At 39.2% G+C, this 24,595-nt stretch overlaps 1 protein-coding gene and 1 pseudogene across 2 annotated transcripts; one reads left to right on the top strand and one right to left on the bottom strand.

The window, feature by feature from the left end:
• Positions 1-1,982: 1,982 nt before the first annotated feature.
• On the bottom strand, positions 1,983-20,080 carry LOC103704524 (bZIP transcription factor RISBZ2-like). 2 transcript variants are annotated; one of them, XM_008787854.5, is made up of 7 exons: positions 19,287-20,080; positions 17,891-17,975; positions 14,487-14,685; positions 11,573-11,648; positions 11,363-11,488; positions 10,490-10,897; positions 1,983-2,277 (listed from the first exon to the last, which is right to left on the bottom strand). In XM_008787854.5, the coding sequence occupies exons 1-7, from the start codon at positions 19,746-19,748 to the stop codon at positions 2,107-2,109; spliced, it is 1,527 nt and encodes a 508-aa protein (XP_008786076.3). In that variant the 5' UTR covers positions 19,749-20,080; the 3' UTR covers positions 1,983-2,106. The 2 variants fall into 2 exon arrangements, with proteins under 2 accessions (XP_008786076.3, XP_088560050.1); XM_088703924.2 differs by lacking the exon at positions 1,983-2,277 and adding an exon at positions 9,257-9,442.
• LOC103704523 (CBL-interacting protein kinase 4-like) lies at positions 7,271-8,245 on the top strand (annotated as a pseudogene).
• Positions 20,081-24,595: the final 4,515 nt, after the last annotated feature.

Below are 24,595 nucleotides of genomic sequence, written 5' to 3'. Positions count from 1 at the left end.
GCCGCTCTTGTGATGTGGCCGAGCACTCAGGAAAGCAAGCTGGCCACAGTTGCCTATGTGACGGATCACTCAGGAAAGCAATTTGGCCGTCCAAATAAGAAGACTTCACCACAAAACATTGCAAATGGGCTAAGTTTATATTAATAAGGCAAAAAACTGATACTCAAAAAATATTTAAGGAAAAAAAAACAGCTCTTGGTTGGTTTCCACCCTTGTAATTTTCTTTTTCTTTTATTAAATAAAGTAGTATGAGATGACAGTGTTCCAATCACGAACATCGAATTCAGAAGCTGAACGCACGAGCAAATGAAAGCTTCTAGAGAATTTCTTTCACGATTTCAACTCTCCTAAACCAATCAATTCCAAATTAAGCCGACGAACTAGAACATAAAAGGTCAACTATTTGACCTTTCAGCTATCAAATTTTTTTCTCCTATACCAATTCTTTGTCTCCTAGGATTCCACATTCGCTGCGCTGCCTTTTCACGGGTCAGAGTTGACCCAACCTAAGCTGTGTCCAGCTGGAAAAATCTTTCGGCCGGAGCAAACTTTCTAGAAAATATCACCATGCCTTGATCGAGCCTTGAGCCTTAGCTAGTCAAAATTCAGCAGCTTTATTGGATAAGATGTGTCCAAGCCATTGATCGAACAGGATTTTCCTGGCCATGTACATAGCGTTCTTCTTGCTCATTTAATGTCGGATCCTGGAAATTTGTATCTTAGGGTTGGGTTGAGATTAAACCGATGACTTGGAATAGGAGCATGTTAGAGCCTTCACTCATAGGATAAATGAATCTCTACACTGATGACTTGTATAAAGACTTGGAATAGAAGCAAGCTATAGTATCACATGTACATTGTTATTATATGTTTTGCTGAATGTAAGCATCCTAAGTTCATTATCTATGCCTATCACTAGCCTATAAGTTAGCCGAATATAACGAATCAATCAAGGAGATTGCCGATAAATATACATACAATATTCTGAATAGCATAAATAACTGGACATGGTGACATGTAAATAGTCCGAGGAGCAAAAGATGAGCGACCGCGCGATGTTATAAACAAAATATTTTAACACACAAATGTGGTTCAATTGAGATCTCTGTTTGCCCAATGAGAATCAAAGGAGCTAAAGTGCCTTATGTAGATTTTAAGTCTTCAGTTGTAGCAATTTTGCTCCTTTGATGGTCAAGTATGGTAACTTTGAGGAATATCAGCCAATTAAGCCAAAATCTCAACAAACCAGCCCTGAAGACAGGAGGATGCTCAGGAGTTAATGATGTCAATTATTAACACATCAATTTTTTGGACTTCAAGCAGAAAATTAAAAAAAAAAACATAAAAGAAATATGCAAATTCCACATGCAATTTTGCTTCTAGCTATTGGTGATTTTGAGTGCATTTCTGAAAATTTTAGACCAGATCAGTATCATTATATCTGATTCAAGCTTAATAACTTGATCAGCTTTCAGATTAACAACTAGATTGACTTAATAATTGAAAATTATTTCAAGTACCATAAAGGTTTGTGAACTATTTTTGAATTTTTTTTCAGCTGAATGATTCTTTGAACCATTTCGAGCAATGCAGTCCACAAATTATTCTTGAAATACCCCAATAGTTCATCAATTCCTATTCACCATTTATTCATGAAAGACACATCAATCACATATTAATAGCATTATCTTCGGTTGCAGTGCTGTCTATGTCACAATTGCCTCTCCCATAATTGTTTCTTTATTCACTATAGATCAATAAAATTGCATATTTTACGTTTTTTACTTAATATTAATTTTCAAGTTCTCCTACCTATTTTGGTTAAGCTTTGCATTCTTTCTGAATTTACCAAACCAAATTACCCACGAAAGCCAGCCAACATTCTGACAATGACTTGGCCATCTGCCTGCTATAAATAAGATTATTAATTTGAAAAATTTCGGGAGTCTTTTGCACAGTCATTCATGGTACATACAGGAAGCTACTCAAGAAAAAAGTGGTAGATGTTTTAGGAAGTCCTCTGATAAGTCTTACCTTCAAGGCCAGAAACCTAGAAGATGACCCTCATGTTTTGAATGCAAAGGCCCATCAAAACTTCACAAAGTTTCAGTAACTTATTACAACTCTACAAGTTTCAAATGACATAATAACATGTAATATCACTACCATCATGGTTAAACCGCAAGCTAAATGGTTGTTGTCATCGCGAGCCATCTCTCGGAGTTCCTCTGGTGATGGGGTGCGAGGACCGTCAGAAGGATATACCACATATAGATGCTGCATACAGAACATAATCAGCACTTGCCAAGTAATTATAAAGCAAAGTAAATTCTCATGCTTAAATAATAGCAAGATGACAGTTTTTCTTTTCAATTTCAGAAAAAAGAAACTGTCCAAACTATAAGGCACTCAAAATTCAAGTTTCTTCATTTCTTTTTCTTCTTTAAATTACTGGATCAAGATATGGAAAGTCCATGTTTTTTAATTACACCGAATTATGAGGTCAAATGTGCATCCAAGTAAAATAAAAATGCAAAATCGAGAATATTTGGAGGAATATGACTCATGAAACTCATGGATTCTGTAGTGGATTCAAGGGAGTAAAATATTCCATGATTAATGCTACATTGTTTTCATCATGATTAAAATAGAACATGCCTTATTGCAGTGCAGTAAATTTTTTTCTTCAAGTCTTCAAGATATGCACCTATTACATATTATTTCATATGCACCTCTCCATTTCATCTAACCAGCTCTAATTTATTCCATGTATCTTTATCTATCTCCTCATTATTTTGTATAAAAGACTCTAAGTAGTAAAATCGGTCAGTTTGTGGTATTTCTTGGTCGTTAACTTTATTTAGTATTACCTCTTTATCTCTATTCTTGCTAAATTTACCTTCCATATATTCTATCTTTCTTCTACTGATATTTAAACCTTCATTCTCTAAAGTTTTCCTTCATTAGTCTAACTTAATATTTAATCTAATTCTCTTTCCAACAATCAATATTATGCTGCCTGTAAATAACAAACATCATGGTACGTCTTCCTTAATATTAGCAGTAAGTTTATTCATAATTACTTCAAAAAGATACGCGCTTTGTGCTGATCTTAATATAAGCACATAGTAACTACTGGAAATACACTTACGGCACCGCAGCAATTTCTAACACTTATCATTGCTCCAGTATATATGTCCTTAGTTATTTAAATATATATTTTATGCACACCCAACCTTCTTAAAGACCACCAAGTTACTTTTCTTGGTACCTTATCATAAGCTTTCTCTAAGTCAATGAAGACCATATGTATACTTTCCCTTTTTCTATACATTTTTCAATCAATTACCTGAGTAAAAATATAGCCTCTATCGATCATTCAAGCATAAATCCAAATTGGTTATCAGAAACAATTGTTAGGTTGCTCTCTTAATATAATTAGCCATTTGTATATCAAAAAACAATTCTCCTAGAACATCTTATGCTATCTCACAAAGATGCCTCTTCCTTGTTGGCATATATACCAGATGACTAAAATCTGCTCCCTCATCGATAAATATATGCTCTATCTTATCGCTTCTTCATCTTTTGTCAGATGGAATTAATGTAATGTGCAAAAGGAGGGCTACAAGAGCAATCGAAAAGAAAGAAATCACTTAGTCCACCTAGGAGTCAAACTATACAAAAGAGATCCTGCTAGAGATTGGAAGGAGACAAGGGATTGATGAGCAAAGTTGACTTCAAGTCCACAATAGATCATTGGAGATAATTGGAGGGTTAAGGAGAATACGGTCAACAACATCCTAAGGGCCTGTTTGGATGATTGGGCTGAAAATTCTATTGGATTCGTGGGTTGGGCCAATACAACCAGCAAGATCATAAGACTACAGGCTGGGCTAGGCCTATATTCATAAATATCCAAAAAAAAGCATTGAGTGGGCTGGCCCAAATCCTATAGGGAGAAAAAAAAAAGGCCTGCTGAGATCTTTTTTTTTTCTCCATATTGGATTCTTTGTCCCTTCTTATTTGCAAGAGGGTACCGGGGCCAAACCTTTGCATTTAAATTGCTATGATGAGATCTTGCTAACAAAACAACAAAACAAAATTATGCTTTCTGATGGAATACCCAAATTATCAAACATCGTCAAGACGCAATCAGGTCTAGGCCTCTAGGGTTCTTACCTCCCTTCATCCCAAAAACTACTTCCATGTTATTCTCCTCAAAATGACTCTCAAGGTCCATACACCCCATCTCATCAAATGTCTTTCCCTCTAGGTCTACCATGTTTTGTGGGATCCCCAGAATTCTCACTAACAGTCGCAAGTTTTTTCAAGTAATCAGTTCTACACTGGTGTCCCACATATAGTCCACTATAATAATATTATTTTTATCATCCTTTATCCTGTAGCTTTCACCTCCCTACGATTTCCACTATCAATAGCCAGTGCAACTCCTTTAAGATCATCCCTTGGCTCTTTCGTCAAGCACGAGGCGCCAACCACTGTTCAACCTTAACAAAAACCTTGCTTTCTCATTCCTTCAAAATTTCCTTCCTTTCCACAAATGACAGAGCACTCCTCAAGTCCCCAATACTCAAAGCTAAATCAGTTCATATTCAAAAAACAGACCTTTTCACAAACACCTGGAATGCGATTAGAAGCCTGGGATCACAGTCTGACTAGTGATTAGTTAGAAGCGAAGCAAATTTCACCCTAAGAATGTAGAATGAATCAATCCACTGTAAATGTACACCATTAAACCACTACTAGTTCTTCATAGTTTTTCGAACCCCAAAATTATGGAGTATTCTTCCAAAAGCCCATTCCCATACCACATCACGTTCAACAGAAAGCTAGTGTTCTTATTCCACCAACCAACCTGGGATAAAATTGGAATAGATAGGCATAGAAATATAATAATAAAGAGAGAGAAGCGTTGCTTACGAAGCCCATGATCTTTTGGAGGTTCTTGGAGTTGGCGGTGACGGCGTAAGTAAGAGCGATCAGGACGATCACGTACACCGCGAACTTGCCGATCTCCAGCAACCCTTTCGACATCCCGAACGACGACATCTCCTCTGCCTCCCCTTAATTCCTCACTCGCTATTCCGCTATTCCTCTTGCGAGCAAAGACGGCTGTCTGGTCTCGGTCGCCGCCAATATGGGTTCTTCGGGTTTTCCTACAGTGCTTTTATATATTTCTTCTATAAAAATCAGGGCATTAAAGGGCAAAATGGCGACCGGATGGCTCCCTTCTCCGAGCCCACCACCGCACCATCCCATCCTGCTCCCGTAGTGGCCGCGCTCACCGTCGCCATGCTCCGTCACGCCACCTATCCTCCCCATGCCAAAAGTTCAGAAGGGGCAGCTTCGCCCCCCTCTTCTATGGTGGCCCAGCTTCGGCTAGGAGATCGCTGTCAGGATCATGGACTCTGGCTCCCTCTAGGGAGAGCATGAATCCCAGAGCGAGGAAGTCCTTATGGCCAAGATGCTCGCCATGAGTGCTCCTCAGACCACGGGTGAGTGGTGGTCCACCTCCGACCAGCAGCACCACCACCGGCTATCGTGGTGGTGGCGCAGGTGGCCGCGGCGAGAGATAGACAAGGAGGAGGAGAGAGGTGGTGGCTGCGGCGGCAGTTGGGAGAGAGCGTACCTGCCCGCAAAAATGTCGAGAAGGTAACCCCGTGCAACGAAGAAGAAGAAGAAGAAGAACGTTAATACGACAGGACTTTTTAATTAATTACACAAAAAACCCACATTTGGAACCGGAATTTCCGGCCATCTTAGGCATGCTCGGTCCGTCCAAGTGCGGACCATCCTACTTCCTACCAGCTTAAACGAATAAGCCGAATAAGCCGCCAGGGTGATTGCAGCCAGCCAGATCTTCGGCGCCTCGATTTCTAGGGTTAAACTTTGAGCAGCTTGAACTGGCATACTATGCTTGGTGCGGGCTACGAGTTCATGCTGTTGTGCTCGACGACGATTCGATTATAGTTATTGGTTGAATTCAGCAAAAAGTACAGAATAGATGAGTACCATCCGTTGCTAAAAAATATTTAGACCATAATCAGTAGTAAAATAGTTTTACAGACAAAATACGTATATCGAGAGACCAATGAAGCAACAAATTAAGTAGTCTCGTATGTTACTAACTATTCTGGAAAGATTTTGTGGCTAGAAGAGAGGGGATTATCCAGTGCACTCCGATACTTATTATTCGTATCCGTCGTATATGATACATCCGCTTTGGGAGAGAAAAAAAAACCCGAATAAGCCGCTATAATATTGTAATTTACAGAAGCCACCCTAACATTGTCTTAAAATCTATGAGTCTGAATTAGAGTGCCTATTTCCATGAAATCACATTTACGAGGTTTTGTCACCTTTTTCTTCACTTCGCGTATATAATTTTGAGCTATGCTGTAACAATAGATCCGTGATGGCACCAGTAATCACTGGTGAGCTTTTATGGCGTTTTCCTATAAATCTTTTACATAATGAACAGCATTTTCCTTTTACTTGACATCAGTTTCCCAATTATGATTAGTTAATCAAAGGTTTGCGATTTTTCATTAACTAGATATGTAAGGACAATAAATTAAAAAAAAAAAGGCTCTCACACTTTAACGTAAGCTGAGCAAGCTGAGCTCTTGTCGCCCTATATGTTTGATTGATTCATCAAACTTCAAGCTGACATCGATATGGCATTGCATAATGTATCGACAAAGAGTTGCAATAGAGACTTCAAACCCTTATGGAGAGGAACATGGGTAGTATCTCCTGTGGCTTATCATAGCACTGGCTATCTATGAATTTTTATTATTGACGGTCTAACAGAACTTAGACTGTTTTCTGACTTTACCAGATGTATTTACACTGAGATATATTTGAGATGTATCTTTATCTACTATATTTAAAAAAAAGCTCAACTCTTTGAGGAACACCTTCTTAGGAAAGAAAATAAAAGAAACTAGAAGCACACACCAAACCAAAGCTCAACTCTTGCAAGAGGCCATCTTATTGTTTTCCAAATTAATTTGAACCAAAGCGGACTCACCTTCCAAATTAACTACTTTCACAAGAAAAACTAAAACCAAAGCAAGTATGACCTAAAAACCCCAAAAATAATCAAACAACATTTCTTCCTCCTCTACCCAAATAATACCTTCTAAGATTATTTATTTATTTATAGATCAATCAGGGCGTCGAAATAAACAAGACTAACCCCCACTTACAACGACCCCTCACTCCCGCACCCCCGCCAGCAAGAAGAAAGAACCAAAACAAAGCCATTCCGAAAAAGGAGGGGAGCAAGGGAGAGAGAAGTAGAGGCCACCTTCTTATATATGGACCTCAGAAGGTCCAAGTCTGTCCCCGCGCCGCCCATACACCGCCACCAGCCGGAGGCTCTCCACGGCAAATACGAACCCGGCCGCCTCCTCGGCCGTGGCATCTTCGCCAAGGTTTACTATGCTCGCTCCCTCGCCGACGGCAAACAGGCGTCGCCGTCAAGGTCCTCGACAAGCCCCAAGTCCTCGGCACCGTCATGGCGCCCTCTCTCGCATCCAAATATTCTCAAGCTCCACGATGTCATCGCGACCAAGTCCAAGATATATCTGGTCATGGAGCACGCCGCCGGTGGAGACCTCTCCCGGAGGCCGCCGCCGGCCGCCACTTCCTGCAGCTCTATCGCCGCCCTGCGCTACTGCCACGCCCGCGGCGTCGCCCACCGCGACGTCAAGCCGCAGAACCTCCTCGTCGACCGCGACGGCAACCTCAAGGCCGGGTCCACGACTTCGGCCTCTCCGCGCTTCCCGACCGGCTCCGTGACGACGGCCGGCTCCACACGGCCTACGGCACCCGACCTACAAGGCGCCGGAGGTCGTCCGCCGGGAGGAATACGACGGCGTCGAGGCCGACGCGTGGTCGTGCGGCATCATCCTCTTCGTCCTCCTCGCCGGCCCGCTGCCGTTCGACGACGCCAACCTCGCCCTCATGTACAGAACGATCCACGAGCAGGAGTACGAGTTCCCGCCATGGATCACCGGGCCGGCGCGGCGGGTGGTGGCCAGCTTTTGGCGGATCCCTTGGTTCACCACATTGGCGGTACCGCCATGAATGCTTCCATCAGGCCTCAGATGATACCACCGCATTGCCTACCGCCATGAATGCTTTTTAACATAATATTACTGTTCGATAATGGAAAGAAGAGGAAGAAGAGGTTCACGTGTCAGACGAGAGGATCATGCAGAAGGATCGAGGAGATTGGCATGAAATTGAGCTGCTTGGTTGAGCGGAGAAAGCCAGGTGCTGTGGGGCTGGGGAGGTGGGGTCGTTGGTCTTGGTGGCGGAGGTGTCGGAGGTAGCGGCGCCACTACTTCTGGTGGAGCTGAAGGTGGAGGATGGCAGCGGAGGTGGTGACGAGGGATTTGGCTGGGGAGAATTGAGAGCAGAGCTAGGGCCGGGACACTGAATATTTGTATTTGCTTGGGATGGTGGTGAGGCATACTGTCTCTTTCATTTCTTTACAAAGATGATGGATTGTTTTACCAAAAAAAAAAAGAAGATGATGGATTGTTTCTTACTGCTAAAATGTTTTGACCGTTGAGATTCACTTCTCCTGCGAGTGGTCTCTTTTCATACCTCGTTGCTGACATGAGACCTCTCTTTTCATACCTCATTGCTGAATTGGATCTGTTTTGTTTGCAAACATTTTTAACTCTCACCTTTGTATGTAAAAGGTTTGTATTTTGTTTAAACAAGCTCTCTCTCATGCATATTTAGTTTGAGGGTGTTGAAACGGAGTCCATCTACCCATACCACAGCCTGCGAATGGTCTTCAATACTTTTTTCTTTTTCTTTTTTGATGAAATGGGAGGTCGAGCCACCAATTTATTAATAAGAAAGTATAAACAAAGCTGGGTTGAGTTGCCAGAGAGTAGCAATATCTATCAATTTAGGAAAAAAAAAGGGTGCCAAAAGATGGGAACGGTTAAGATGATGAGCAAGCCTCAGATGAGATGGATGGAGGAAGAACACTTGATAAAATAAAGCATATGAAAGATGGCTGTGATTCCATTTCAGAAGAGAAAGGAGATGCCTAAAGCTGCAAACAACTTGGGAAGGAAGGGACCAAACAACACCCCCAAGTTTCAGTTATATATTAGACTACATTTTCCCAAGAAGTTTGCAATCCTTGAGGCCTAAAGCTGCAGTTCCCCCTTAACAGTTCTTCCAAATAAAGCAGTTCTTTAAGCTGAAAGGCATCCGGCCATAGGAAACATGCAAATCTTTCATAAAACCCAAGATCCTCAATATAACTAATTTCACCTCCAACCACAACTGTTAAGTACTTAACTGGCTATTATTTGCAGGACTCCATCGGTCGTCAAGCTACTCTATTTAGGAGCTTACCTTCCAGGGCACCCTCCTGAGATTTTGGCTTGAATAAAATGGAAAAAAAAAAAAGCGAAGTAGAATAAATAGCACAAAAAGAAATCCTGCAATGTTATTATGCATGGCAAATAAAGTGTGCAAATCACTCGAGGGGAAAAGGGTTTTTGGCACAATTTGTGTGCATCAAGAAAGGCCCTGAATTGTTCTTACACCTAGACCAAGTTTAAAACTGTCTCCAATTGATGTACATAACTTGGCATATAAATTTTTGGTTCTGATTATAGAGCATTTAATATAACAATCCATCATAAAGCCAGGCAAAGGCATTCACCGTTTGCAGCAGTTTTTACCTCTTTCAGTTACCTTTCAGATCGCATTTAAATAGCAAACTACTATGAGATTCTAAACATTTTCTCAATAGACAAGGATGAATGCTAGTGTCTAATGTTGGATATTCTTCGACATTAATGACTGGTCAAACTAGTAGGTATTTGGACTTCAAGAATCCATGATTTTCACAAAATATGCAAATAACCAAAGTTACGTATTTACCAAATGTCCATGGGTTCATTAGAAAATGTAACTTCTAATACATGTAAAAAGTGGGTTAAGACCAATTTTATGCATGATATTTCTCTGCATCAACTTTAGAATGACAGGTATTAACCAAACAGGTGACAGCCCCTTGGTTTTTCCATTTTTATCTCTCTTTTGATTTTACATCCAAACTGCAGTAAAGCCTCTTTTTCATTCAATGTTTCAAAGACTTAAGACACGAAAAAGGCAAAAATAAGGCAATCCGCATATCACTTCAATCAACAACTTGGCCCTAAGTTTGAACAGCTTGTACGCATCAATAAATGGAAATTAGTACGAACTCCCAGATATGAAAATTGCACAAACGCTGCTTGGCATTCAACACAAGCATCAAAGATGGAAAAGAGATGGACAGAAGTGAACAACCATTCATTAGATAAAGAAACAATAGATGGTGTCATATTCAGCATCCCAAATAAGAATGAGATAGATTTCCTTCACAATGCACAGATAGTTGACAACATCCACAATAGGCAGTTTCAGGATTTCCTCATACCTGATTTTGCTGCTTGTTGACAGAGGTCTCAGGATCCCAAGCAGCAGCATCCCATTGCACAGGTTCACATGAGCTTGGTCCCCCACAAATCCTTTTCTGAAGATGCTCAAGACTAGCCACCCGATGCATGGAAGTAGTCCTATCCATCTTCCCACCAGCCACAGCACCATGCACAACATCCTCAACTGGAGAAGGGGCAATCTCAGGGATGCAGGTATTGATTCTTTGGTCATGTGATGGGGGCTGCAAAAAATGGTTTGGGTTATCTTGGATAGGGACAGCAGCATCAGCAGTTGCATCAGGCGGACTCCCACTAAAAGGCATGCCGTTTGTTGATATGTCAGGGATGTTCGGGTATATAGTACTAACACCAGTTACTCTCTTTACAGTTTCCTCCGCCATCTTCACCTGTATGTATATATACTAGCATGTTTACAAACATTTAACCAGATGGACCTATAGTTGAAGACAATTTCCATAAAAACTTAATATTCATTGGAATTTTCATCAAGGAAAGCATCTAATAAAACACTAGCTGTTCGTTGTTCACAGTCACCATGAATCAGGACTATCAACAGGTTTGATCTTCATGATTGAAAAAGCCTGCATCATCCATGCAGTTCAAGATATGTGATAGCTAGCCTGGATGAGTTAGTAGGCAAAATGATTAGAGTGCCAACCATGCTATAAGCTAGCAAGTTCTACAGGTAATAAAATCCGTTACTACATTTAACCAATCTAATGAGAGAAAGCCAACTCCTTGAGCACAAATTCCACAAGCCTGGTACATGCATAACAGCTACATGAACCTCAACAGAAGGGAACTGAAAAATAGTCATTCTAAACACGGAGTCTCATATATAATTAGCTTACCTTAGCTCTCAGAGTCTCCACATCTGCTTTTAGTACCCGATTATCCACAGCAGCGTCATTGTACTTTTGGTTGATATCAGTGAGACGTTTTAATAATGACGAGTTTTCAACTTTTAATTGTGAAACCTATGTAACAAATATGTCATTTAAGTCTAAACAAAATTACAGTACTGCTTGCAAATTATAAGAAACAGATTGATGAAATAAGACCTGTGTCTCAAGCTCACTCAAATGTGCTTGCTTCCTTCTCCTCGAGCGTCTTGCTGACTCTCGGTTTGAAAGCATCCTGGTGGCAAACAAATCAAATCGAATTTCCACAATCAAATGAATTTAAAGCATTAGAAAAGCTAAACTTCTAGATGCCCTCACAACAAATAGTTTAACGATCAACAGTAGCAAATACCTATGACAACTTAAAGATGTAAAAGCTATTACTGAAGCAGACGCATCGTCCCTGTGGATGATGCAACAAAGCATGTAGATATTTCATTTATGAATAACTGCTACTAACTGATCCAACATAACTGGAGGTAAATAGTAATAAGAATAACATTTCAAATCACACATGCAGATATGTTAATTAAAATGCAACTTATCATGTGCTTTGTTTTAAATAGCGATCAGTTGGTTCATTTACATGGAATAGAAGTTGACATCTAGTAAACTTGCTTTTCTCAGTATCGTGTTCTTATTGCTTGGACCTAAATGCACCATTATCATCATTTCTATTTCCTACTCACAGAAGTGTTTTCATATGAACATTAATTTTTCAGGGATCCTGCAGAATGAACAAGATTCTGAATACCTAAACACAAAACAGTATAATGCACCAATCCTTGACACCCAAGAATTGCAGTGTTTATGCTTACATGGTCTAGAAGTATTCCGCCCTTTTTTGAGAAAATAGATCACACTTGCAACAGCTTTTTAAAGTGTCCTGACAAAAGAGAGCAGTTTATGATTTATGGAATGCACTCTTTGACTATGTCAACCAAGGTTCTAGGCAAGGCACCGGAGACGTATCAATACCTTACTGGTTCGGTACAGTATGGTACGCACCCCATATCAAAATATTTCTCTAACCATTTTTCTCACTTTTTATGTAGGTACAATTCAATACACATCTCGGTACACCTTGGTACAGGATGGTACACCTTGATATGAGCCGGTATAGTGCTAGTGCATGTACTGATCTAAACTTGAATTTTGTATCGGTTCCCACCCAATACGATTCAGTACACACCATACTCGGTGATACAAGATAGTCTGGTAGAACATGGTTCTACGTACCAATACTAGTCCCTGCGTCGACACCCAAGTGATATGTATCTACCAAGTGCCAGTACGATTCCGATTCTAGGTGTCCAAATATAAGGGGGTTCCAAGTGATGGCTAGTATAGACCAGGATGGCCTGGTACATAAAAACCATGATGTCAAGTGTTCATGTGTGGTGGCTTAAAGTGTCTAAGGTGCTTTTGTTAGTGTAATGCATTCTTGTGCCTCTATTGTTTTAATGTAATATAGCATGAAATGCAAATTTGTCGACAAGAACTACAAATAGCTAGCATGGTCTAGTGGCTGATTTATGTCGGTACATTTGTGAGTCCGAAATATCAGTGTTGTACAAAAGTGTTGTCATGCAATTTATATATATTATATACATATAGTCAAAGTGTTAACTACTTAGGCACATTGGTGCCAAGTAACTAGCTATTACTGCCTGAAAGATATTTCCATTTACTGAGGTCTCGTTTGTATAACTTCTAGTTTCCAGTTTTTAGTTTTCTAAAAACTAAAAACAGTTTCTATTTTTCTCCTTTTGAAAATTGAAAACCTCAAACTGGCTTTGTAGTAACTTGGGTTGTGTTTGGCAGTGGACGCCAGTGGCGACAAAGGCAGCAGTGGTGGTCATGGGCAGTTTTGCTTTCAAAATTTTAGAAACCAAATTTTTCGGGTTCCACAACTTCTAGAAATTGGGATAAAGTTTTTAAAATACTATAAAAAGAAATCAGGTAACTGAACACCATTCTTGCATCAGATTCTATGTTTTTGAAAAAAAATGGAACCTGGAAATGGTGCCAAACTGGACCTTAGTTAACTTGTCTAAAGCCTTAATTAAATCAAGCTGGCTTTAGGAAGCACCCGCACATGATTTATTAAGTTTTTATCCTTGCAAATGCAATTAGTCTTATGCATTTGACAGAAAAGTTGAAAACTGTTTTAGCTTCTCAACAACAAGAAAACATGAATGGTCCATGCAGTTGGCTTATTCATTTAGTGGATTCAATTAAACAAGCTGATAGCACATACCTCTCTTATTCTATTTCATTCGCAATGGCAAAGACATTTTGCAAGCCAACAATAACTACTAGTGATGAGAACCGCTCTTAAAACCATATGTTAACAAATTTCACAAATTACTATTCCTGCACAGCCCCACTCCTCCATTAACAATTCAAAACTCATAAAGATCGTTCCCTAGAGTTCAATAAGATTAGTAGAGGTCCACGCTGCAAGAATGGGTTAACTCTGAGATCTAAAAAATGTATAACGTCCTATCCAATGATGCTTATGCTGCAGCTTTAAAAATCGACGCTTTTAATGTGGCCCTGACTGTTTAAAGTGGCGCGGAACGTCATTGACAATATTCCACTGCCACATTCGATGATCAAAGACTGAATTCACAAAAAAAAAAGAAATAGAAAAGACTGAATAATATTTTACATGATTTCACATATCAGTAAACTTAAAACCATTATTTATATAATATAATATCCTAAAATAGCAAGTAATGATTGACCGCTATGAAGCATGGTAACAGATACAGGATGCACATTAACAAAGGTAAAAAACAGCCCTTCCCCATGCTTGAAGATATTGGGAAGCTATGTCCAGGAAGTATAAAGAGCCCTTAAAAAAAATATCCAACAAGTATTGGTATCTGATATAAAGAGCCCTTACAAAAAACAAAATATCCAACAAGTATTGGTATCTGATATAAAATCAGATGCAGAGATGGCATGCAATTTGAAATATCTGTACTACCTAGGCTGACAGAAATCCTACCAAGTTCAATGCTCCAGGAGACAGATACCAATTAGATAGTTATATATTCATGTTTACCTCCTTGCACGCTTTGCATCAGCAGGCTCCATATTTTCTGTTGTTTCTGCTTCTCCTTCAAGTTCCTCATCATCTGACAGCTCTCTTGATGATCCACTGGTAGCTGGCCTCCCTTGGACACCTAAGTTCTGCATGACAGGAGGGGCTGGACCTCCACTTGGTCCACTACCTGCTTTTTGTTGCACCTTAGAACCATTTCCTGCAATGCATGGGTAAATGCAAAAGGGAAAGAAAAAAAATAATAGAAAGAAATAAAGAACAGAAATATCTAATGTTAGAAAAGACATTTCCATGCACCCCAATGTGTTCACACAAAGTGGCAATCCACCAATAGCTAAGGATATGAGATAAAAAAAATATATGCCATTAACCAAACAATAGCTAAATTGGAAAAAGGAAAAAAAAAGGTATCATTTCAAGGATATGGACCAACTCAATGTATCTTATAGAAAACATATTGAATTTACCAAACTAAGTTTGATGCATAACTACTTCTGCAACTCATTAACACAGAAAAAGACTCAAACAAATGTCAAGGCGTAATACCATAGGCATGTGCATCTGATGACTGGCAATGTTTGGGGGTATAATAAGGTGGGGATTAGGTAGGTATTTACAGGGAAAGGATTAGGTACACAATAGTCTTTTTTTCTTTCTTCTTTTCTTCTTTTCTGAATTAGAGGGAGGTTATAAATGGTATCTTCAAAAGACTGTAAATTATAGATGATTTAAGCATTACTAGCAATCAGTAAACCTTTTAAGACACATGCCCATTGAAATTACACCATGTAATATATTACACTCTTGAGTCTTATTGCAACGTTTATCATTCAATACTTCCATCAAGAGTTCCAATATTAAACATCTTCTTTGCCTAGTCTCATCAACCGCTACGTACGTGTATCTCCTACCACCGACATACACCAAGAGAGGCCTTACTTGTATAAAAATGTCGCCGCTTTAGTGTTGCCAGACAATAATATAAATAGGTCATGGTCCTAGCTTTTTATAAGTAGTTTCCATAATCGTCGATGCTTCGGCATAAAATGTTTTTAAATCAATTAATATCTAAGATTAAGATGCCTCTCTTCATTGGTGAGATATAATTTTTTTCTCAATTCTCTAGAATATTCAATTTTCCATCCTTATCTCTTCGACCAATTATATAACATCCTAGACTCGACAATGGGCCATCTTAGCATATTTTAGAGCTTTTTTGTTTTTCAATACACATGAGCCATTCAAATTCATAATCCAAACCATTCATCATGATTCACAAAATTTATAAGCAAAACTAACCAAACCTAATCAGCCCAACCCACTAATTAGGTCAAGCTGGGCTGAAGTTTTATGACCTTAGGATAGGCCTGGGCTTAGAAATCCCAACTCTACCCTAAGTTGGGTCAGGTTAGGACTAAGCATTAACCCAACCCAACCCAATATATAAATAAACTAATATTTGTACTCCAAATAAGATAAGTATATCTTTTTTAACTAAATTTTAGCCCTATCGAGTTATAGAATTGCATAAGTGCATCTAAATAAGATCTTAATCAATATAATATTAACCTAATAAGAATGTCCAAAACATTTCCTCAACCTTAAATTATCCTCACAACCCAGCATATCCTGATTAATCTGACTACACCTAGCCCAACCAGAAACTAAACCAAACCAACCCAAATTTAGCTTATGATGGGGTTGGGTTGCAAAAATTGCAACCCCCATAGGAATAGGTTGGGTTAGTTTGGGAGTTGGATATATAAAGGTTGGGTTGGGTAAGGGCGACACCTCAACGCTATCCATTCCCCAACTCACCAGTGTTGCGGCCCTAATTTCAGTGGCTCTTACCTCTATTATCAAGCGGTGACTACGATAGGAAATTTTTAATGGTGATATTAGAGGTAAGGATTTGTTTTCCCTTTCTTTTTGGATAAATCCAAGAGTAATAAAGACTACATAAAGATAAGAACATAAATAAAGTCGTAAGTATAAAGAAGAGAAAAAATGCAGGATATTTATGTGAGAAAGGATGATGGCTTCCAACGGAAATGGTAGAGAAAATATGAACAGAGTTGGCATTAACATGGACAAGCTCCAATAACAAGAAATGAGATCAATGACCAACAGTTAGCAAACAACAACATCAATAGGTGAATGGAAGGGTGAAACTTTGGGATTGCAGGTTGTGCACAACAGAGACAATTATATTGTTTGCAAAAAGGCTGCGATGCTAGAATTATTTTAGAATCTAACTTCCTCTTTAAGTTTTAAAGGCTTATCAGTACTCAGAGTTATTGATCTATAAATTATATTTTTGAATGACTAGACCGGAAAGAGCAAATTGCAATCATCATTTAGAGGAATCCAGACCAGGAATTTTTGGGTTCATATGTGTTAAGATATGTAGACTATGACGTATGGTGGGAATCATTGGTTTATGTGAACCGTCATGCATTTTTTAATCAGTCAAATCATTATCATTCATTTTATAACTACTTGATCAACAGATGAGACAAGGAGCATTTAATTGTTGCAACTTCATTTTTTAAAATATTGTATACCATATTATGGATTCTCAATTTGAATAACACATCAAACAGTTTGTTTTGATAAGATGTGAGCTCAAATCTTCTTGGTAGGATTCTAGGTGTACATCTCAAATTATCATACATGCATTTGTGTGTTCATAATTCTTGAGTATTGCCTCCTTTGCCTTTTTTAAATCCTATTTGGCAATGCTCTATCTCCTTTTAACATCTTCCATAATTTCTTAAATCTTCCCATCGATTCTTCAGAACATCTATGTGGTTTATCTCTAACTTTTTTCCTTTCACATATTTGCTAACATTTGAATGTCACTAGCACCATCTTTTGAATTTTGAAATTTATTATGAAAATCATCAAACTATGCATACTCCAATCTACTTTCCAACTCTTTTGGAATTCTCATATCTTCAAAATCTTATGTATCTTATCTACTTCTCTGCATGTATATGCGCATCATTATGTAGCAATAGACTCTCTCAAAACTTCTGTACAACTTTAATGTTACATTATGCACCTTGTCAACTATGTTCCTGTTATATCCATCTCTTTTTTCCCGCGAAATCATTTTGATCAGTCATTTCTTGTATAAATCACTATTCTTCCTTAACTTTTATCTGCAACATGGTCAAATACATTGTATTGATCAACTATTCTTTGCAAGTTTTGCAGAGAGTTCTCATGTAGTAGCATAGATGTTATTCCGTCAAGATTTAAGGGCTCTCATATACACTTGAAAAATCACTACTTTGAATCAAATATAATATACAACAGGAATGTGTAAATATAATTAAAAAATGTCTTGCAGCAACTTGTATAATTAATTTATGAAGAAACTACATCTTGAAAATGAATACCTAGGGCGGGACCTTGAGATCCCAGCTGTGAAGCATCCAAAGACTGCAATTTGGAGTCCACCACTGAAGAAGAATCTGGGTAACCCTGCAGAAACAAACAAAAACCATTTCAGAGAAACAGAAGACCATCTGAGTGTTTCAAATGTACTTTGGAAGCATATACTTCCAGTGCGTACAGAGCACATCTCAGTGCAGGCCTCTTGCATGTGCACATAATGCTGGACATGCACTCATCAAGTGAGCACATGCCCTTTTACCTCCAACTTCATGTTGGTCTTGTTGTTTGGATGCACAACAACAATGTACTACATATTCTGAATTCACTGCTAAATAGTATACTATTTAAGTATATAGTAGAAATTTTTAACAAGATTATTCAGGGAGAGGAGAGTAATATAAACCAGCAAGGAATATTTGATGCAGTATGCTCAGGAAACAGCATATTGTATGGTGATTGTGATGAATCATCTCCTGGGATAAATTTGGTTCTAGTTACAACAATCTTGTGGAAACCATAGATGGAGATACCAAGTTGATCCTTGAAATTGACTGGTATGCTCTCCAACCATCCAGTCAAGAAAAATATGTTCTCTTGCAAAACACTTTTTTAAATGCTTATCACTTCAGAGGTTTCAAATGTGGTGTCAAGTTTATCTGCTGCCTCACATCATTATAACTATTACAAGAAATTATTGGTGTAACAAGATATCATAAGTCTAATCTATATTTGGTGAAAAAGCAAAATAGCTCTTTTATACTTAAAAGCTCTTGCTAAGGGGCTAATATTCTATCTTATTCTAATCACAGCATCCTCATATTTCTACAAGGGGAAGGTTTATCTTATAAGGATTTGCTTGGTATTAAGTTGTTCAGCAGCCACATTAAGGCTCACAATTAACTACTAAGATGAACATTGCTCCTCGATCAATAGCTTCTTCGAAGGTGGCAAATTTTAAACTATCACAGGGGCAGAAACAAGATCTGAACTCACGGTTGAACCTTCAGTCCTAGTTCAACTCCAATCCTTGAACACAAGGGAATGCAAAAACTGCAATTTCTATTCAGTCTTTCTGAAACATTCAAACAATTATATTATAAATCGAACAACATACAACGACATTACACACTTAATGATATTCAAGATAAGGTGAAACTACTAGCATATAAACAGAAAATCAATCCCTTCACTATACAAACCAAATCCAAACCCAACAAGGGAAATTCTCGAAACATCCATACCCTCCAAAATATTCTAATCTAAGATAATATTCCCAGTGTAGAGAGAAGTACCCAGTAACTCAATATAATGCCAAAATCAAGCAAATATAAATGACAAATAATAAAAGCAAATATTTGAGGAAGAAAACATAAGATCTAAAATATTAGATAGCTTTACCCGACACTGGGCGACCGCGGCGCAGTACATGGCAAGCTTCTGCTTCAGAAGCGCTGCATACTCCTGGGGATCAACATCCGCGGGCGGATCGGAGGGCGGACGCTGGGGCGCGGCGGCGGCAACGACGGCGGGCACCTTGATCTCGCCCAGCTCGTCATCTCCTCCCGTCCCCCCATCCTTCCTCCCACCATCAGAACAATTCGACGCAACAACAGAGGCAGGAGCAGTATTAGGGTTGTAATTAGGGTTAAGGTTAGGGTTGGGAGGGGGCGGGGGAGTGGTGCTGTGGATGGCGGCCTCCTCCGCCACCTCCAGGAACTTCTCGAAGTACCACTCGGAGGGGCTCCGATTCATCGGACCGCGTGGACCCCCGCCGGCGGCCGGCGAAGGAAGCCCCGCAGCGGCGGGGGAGGCGGCCCAGAAGGAATCGGATATCTCGTCCGCTGAGAAAACCCTCTCCATCTCCCCCCTCTCTTTTTTTTCTCTCCTCTTCCTCTCCTTAAAACCCACCTATTCTAAGTTTATCCCAAATAAATTAATCCACGGCTATCTCTCACCTACTGTCCTCTCTCCGAGGAGGTACGGGAATTGGAATAGCTTTTTTCTCTGGGAGGTAGGGGAGGATGGAGGTGCGTGTGATATTCTCTACCGAGACGAGAGCACTATGACCAAAAGACCCGTAAAGGCCACAGATTTCCGCGTTTCTCCCTCCCTCCCTCGCCTCTTATTCAGCTTTTTCCTTTTCTTTTCTTTTTTTGAGGGCTTCTCGTGCGGGTATCTCTAATCCCGGGTGCGATTCTTGGTTTGCCTGGGATTCAGAATAAATAATTAGATAAGGTGGGGCCATGAATGGAGGCTAAGAAAGAGACGTTTGGAGAATGGAGGCTGAGAAATCTACCTTTCTTTCTTTCTTTCTTTCCTTATTTCTTACTTTCTTTTCCCCTTCTCCCCCTTCTTCTTCTTCTTCTTCTTCTTCTTCTTAACCGGCCACTCACATTAATCTCGCACGTACTTTACTTACAGTGTCAAAAAAAATAAAATACTCCAGAAACAAGTACACAGTGGATCCAAATAACCTTTCCTAAATGATGAGCAACAAAAGACGACCTACTCAGCAGCTCTGTTCGCTTCCTGAAGTACATGGCTAACATAGAAAACAACACACTTCTATAGTTACTGTCTAATGTCCTCTAGAAGCGAATAATCGAAGATCCCGACCTCTTCTGTAGAATCCACTCTACCACCTCCATTGAGTCCCCCTTCAGGATGATGCATGCATAGAAGACACCCTCCCATGCTACCTTAGCTCCTTCCTCGGAACAGATGACTCGAAAGTGCATCGCCCACCGGTCACAATCAGTCTGGACCTGTGATCCCTGATCACTGAGTGCCATCTTTTGATAGGACCCACCATGTACTCTTAATAAGATAAAGATATAGGGCAGGTGTCTTCAATCAACAAAATCATTAGTTTCAATATTAACGATGCAATTTGAATTCTATTTATATTTTTTTATTTATTATTTCAATATTTTTTTCATTAATAATTATAATATATTTTCCTAAAAAAAATTATATGGTATGAAGTATAGACTCCAATAAAAAATATTGATAGAAAAGCCACACATCAATAGTTTATCCCTTTGCGTGGAGATTTTTATATTATAATAATATTTTTTGGGTTTATAAGATTACATTGCTAAACCATCTAAAAGGGAGGCATATCACGACAAAAATTTGAGCACGTAGGCAACAACCAACAAGATCTTTGAGTTTCAAATTATGTGTTATTTATGGACACCTAATTGCTATGAGTAAATAACAAATTAGCAGAATAATTTTGCTATTCGAAGAATGATTACTAAAAAAGAGCAATCACCAAAAATGTCGTAGAATTGTAACCTTCTCTTTGTTTTCCCTTCCTAATGAAAACAAAGCTTTCATGCTAGATTCATGCATCCCAAGAATAGCATGACTTTTTCTCCATGATTAATCTTCAAGATTCCTTTCTTTTTCTTTCCTTCTATTTCAATTTTTGCAAAGAAAGATATCAAGGGGGTTTTGGTCACATAGAAAGGATATTTTGGGGGACCCAAAGCCGTATCTTTTTCGAAGCTAAGATTATTCCAAGTCATCAAGGAGAAGATATTATTGGAGACTGATATTTTTTGGGGGAAGCATCCAAATGAGAAGCCACGTATGTTCAATGATCCTTGCACTTGGAATATTTCCCCTTTAAATGAACCCTAACAAGAGCTAGACTTGTTCATCACTCTGTCTAGAAAATGAAATATGCAGACTAAAAAGGAAGAATCTTACAAGCAATGAAAGGCCGCATGAGTGGATCGTCTGGTGGGAGACTTGAATTCCTTTCAGGTAGTTTACGTCTCCAAATTAGCTAATAGGGTGGCTGACTGTATCGCCTCTTTTATTGTTCGGCATTCTGGTGCAGTTCTATAGACTATTGATGTAGCTATCCCTTTATGTTTATGCTATTTTTTTTTTGATTCTACTGGTTGTACTCATACTAGAGTTGTTTGAGTTGCTGTTATATAAAAAAAATAAAAAATAAATAAATAAATAAAAAGAGGCTGCCCTGTGTTCTGTCTAGGTATCTAACCACTGAGTGATGAGATTATAGTCATAGAGAAATTATTAGGTGGACCCATCAATAATGTACCTAGGATGAAATCACCCTCTTTTTTCCTTTTTTTTTTTTTTTTCTTTTTCTATATAGCATCAATACACCCTAAGATAACTTGATACTAAGTCCATGATGAATCCAATCCATCTAATATTTTTTTGTAACCATATTGCACATTGCTTCATGTCGCATGCAACGCATGATTAATACTGTTGCTAATCCTGAAGCGCAAGTTACTACGATTCATTTAAAAAAAAAATTTCTTCCCTCTATTTTTCCTCTAGGTCCAACTCGTAGAAATACATAGGTGGGTGTCATGGTTTCTAATAACCGCCATGGTAGTATTATAACAATATTTAAGACCCTCGTTATGTTACACATGTACATTTTATAATAAATATTTGCATGCAAAACTTTATTTAGTAGTTATTATTGTTATGTAATCAAAATATCTCATGTTAGTTAAAAAGATTCTTCATTATATAATCCTGACATAATCGTGTAATGATTCAATTTGCTAGCTTTGGTTATAATGTCTAACGTATAGCTGTTAACGAGCCGAGCCGAGCCCAAGCCTGAGAAGGCTCGGCTCGGCTCGTTTCACATAAGCTCGGGCTCGGGCTCGGTAACGAGCTCTGTATTGGGCTCGAGCTCGAGCTTGCTTGGCAAAGCAAAGGCTCGGGCTGGAGCTCGTAGAGCTCGTTTCAATTACGAGTCCGAGCTCGAGCTCGATAACAGGCTATTTTTCTCTATGTGGTCAGGTTTTTATGAATTATGGTGCTGAAATAAAATCTTTCAGCGGAAGACTAGAGCTCGTTTGGGCTCGTGAACTGCTCGGGCTCGGGTGTAAACGAGCCTCATATTGGGCTCGGGCTCGTTTGACTAACGAGCCGAGCTCGAGCAGCTCGGCTCATTAACGGCCCTAGTCTAATGATAGTCATAATTAATATGTCAGCCATTACTTGTTACAAGATAATTCATTAAAGGTTTGGAGCTTTGAAGTGAATCACTGATCACCAATCGTTAACCATGCCATCTTTTTTGGAGCGCCGCCATGGCAGCTGGTCAGCAGCCGCAGCTGTTTGGACCTTTAGATTCGAAGATACGTGATGCCAACGTTCAATCTTGTGCTGCCAAAATACTAGCCGACAAAGACCATCGTTTGCACGTAATTGGTCAAAGAAATCTCCTTTGCCTCTTTATCTCTATGTCGAGATTCGAGAAGGATCAAATGAATCTGAGGGCCTTGCAACCTATGAGAATGAGAATTAGCGTGTAAAACGTGCGAAAACGAAGCATTCATAGTTCAAGATAAGCTAAGGGAGTCCGACAAAGGTAGGCATTGATGGGCTAAAAATCTGGTGAGATGATAGTTTTGGTGGTGAGTTTCATGGAGCTTTGGTGACCGTAGAGCATTCATAATTTTTTTTTTTTTATAAGGAAGCAAGTCGTAAATATTTTACTTTCTTAAAAAATACTACCAGAAAGCAAGCACGAGAAATCTTATAACTAAGATTACAAATAGATTGAGTTGATCCGTGGATCTGATCCAATCTGACCTGCTTAAACCTGAACGCATCTATATTAAAGGATTCGTGGGGCCGGATCAGTTTTAAAGTTGGATCCGTTTCATGTTTCAGACCAGATCTGGATTTACTAAATTCAGACTCGATCTTATCCGAAAACAAAATGTGAATATATAAAAGGATTATAGTGCAAGAAGAGACATAAATCTACTTGACCCAGACCTGAATTTTTTGGGTTGGGACCGGATTATGCATGGACCCGACCCAACCCGAATGACCCACTGGGTCAAAAATTATAACCCTAGACTCGACCCAACCTGACCCGATCTTCTATTAGGTTGGGTCTGAGTCCAAAATTATGATCCGAATAAGAAACTGAGTTGGGTCGGAGTCTCTTATGACCCGGTTCGACTTGACCCATTTGCACCCCTACTTATAACATGAGCCATCGGTCCATGCAATACATGAGTGGGAAACAAATTGCATGCCACTATAAATCCCTTCCACGCAGCCTATGGCATGGTGTAATGTGGAAGATGTCTCAACTTTGACTCGACCAACCTTCACGACATCTAATGAGCAACCCAATCCTAGCATCATGAGTAGAAAAAGCTTCATCAAAGTTAATTTTAAATGGCCCAGGTGGAAGTTAGCGGCATTCATCTAATGAACAAGACAGACAAACAGACATACATACATACATACATACATACATACATACATATATACATATATATATATATATGCAGGGTGATTAAACCGGTTGCTTTCCAACAATAGGTACGTGTCAGGTATTGGGTGACCCAACAAGATGTTTCCAGTGAAGAACGAGACAGGCGATCAGCTAAGGGGACCATCTCCAAAAAGATGGAATTGGGACGCATGGGGCTTGTTTCAACGTCTCGTGGAAGCACACGGCCTTGGCCTGGTCTTCAAAAATGGAGAGAACAGTGCAATATATCCATTGGTCGAGGGGAAAGAAAACCAGATAAGAAAGAGAAAGGTCCTTCGAGCTTGTCGTATAAGGAAGGGTTGTTCCAACCACAGCCTATTGAATGAGTAATGTTTTATTATTATATTAGATCAGCTACAGTTCAAAAACTATGCTCTATATATTATGTAAGAAAAGATGGTTGATG

The sequence above is a fragment of the Phoenix dactylifera genome, chromosome 9 (assembly GCF_051530095.1).
Source record: "Phoenix dactylifera cultivar Ajwa chromosome 9, Ajwa_hap1_PhDact_Kaust_v1.1, whole genome shotgun sequence".
NCBI classification, from domain to species: Eukaryota; Viridiplantae; Streptophyta; class Magnoliopsida; order Arecales; family Arecaceae; genus Phoenix; species Phoenix dactylifera.
Note: the sequence above shows the minus strand (reverse complement) of the source record. Positions and strands in the feature narration are given on the sequence as shown.

Excerpts from the sequence above, each read along its gene's own strand:
- LOC103704524 (XM_008787854.5), bottom strand. The coding sequence starts at position 19,748 with ATGGAGAGGGTTTTCTCAGCGGACGAGATATCCGATTCCTTCTGGGCC. Across the intron at positions 14,686-17,890 it reads ATCTCAAGGTCCCGCCCTAG|GAAATGGTTCTAAGGTGCAA; the intron begins GTATTCATTTTC and ends CATGCATTGCAG. Across the intron at positions 11,489-11,572 it reads TGAGTGAGCTTGAGACACAG|GTTTCACAATTAAAAGTTGA; the intron begins GTCTTATTTCAT and ends TTTGTTACATAG.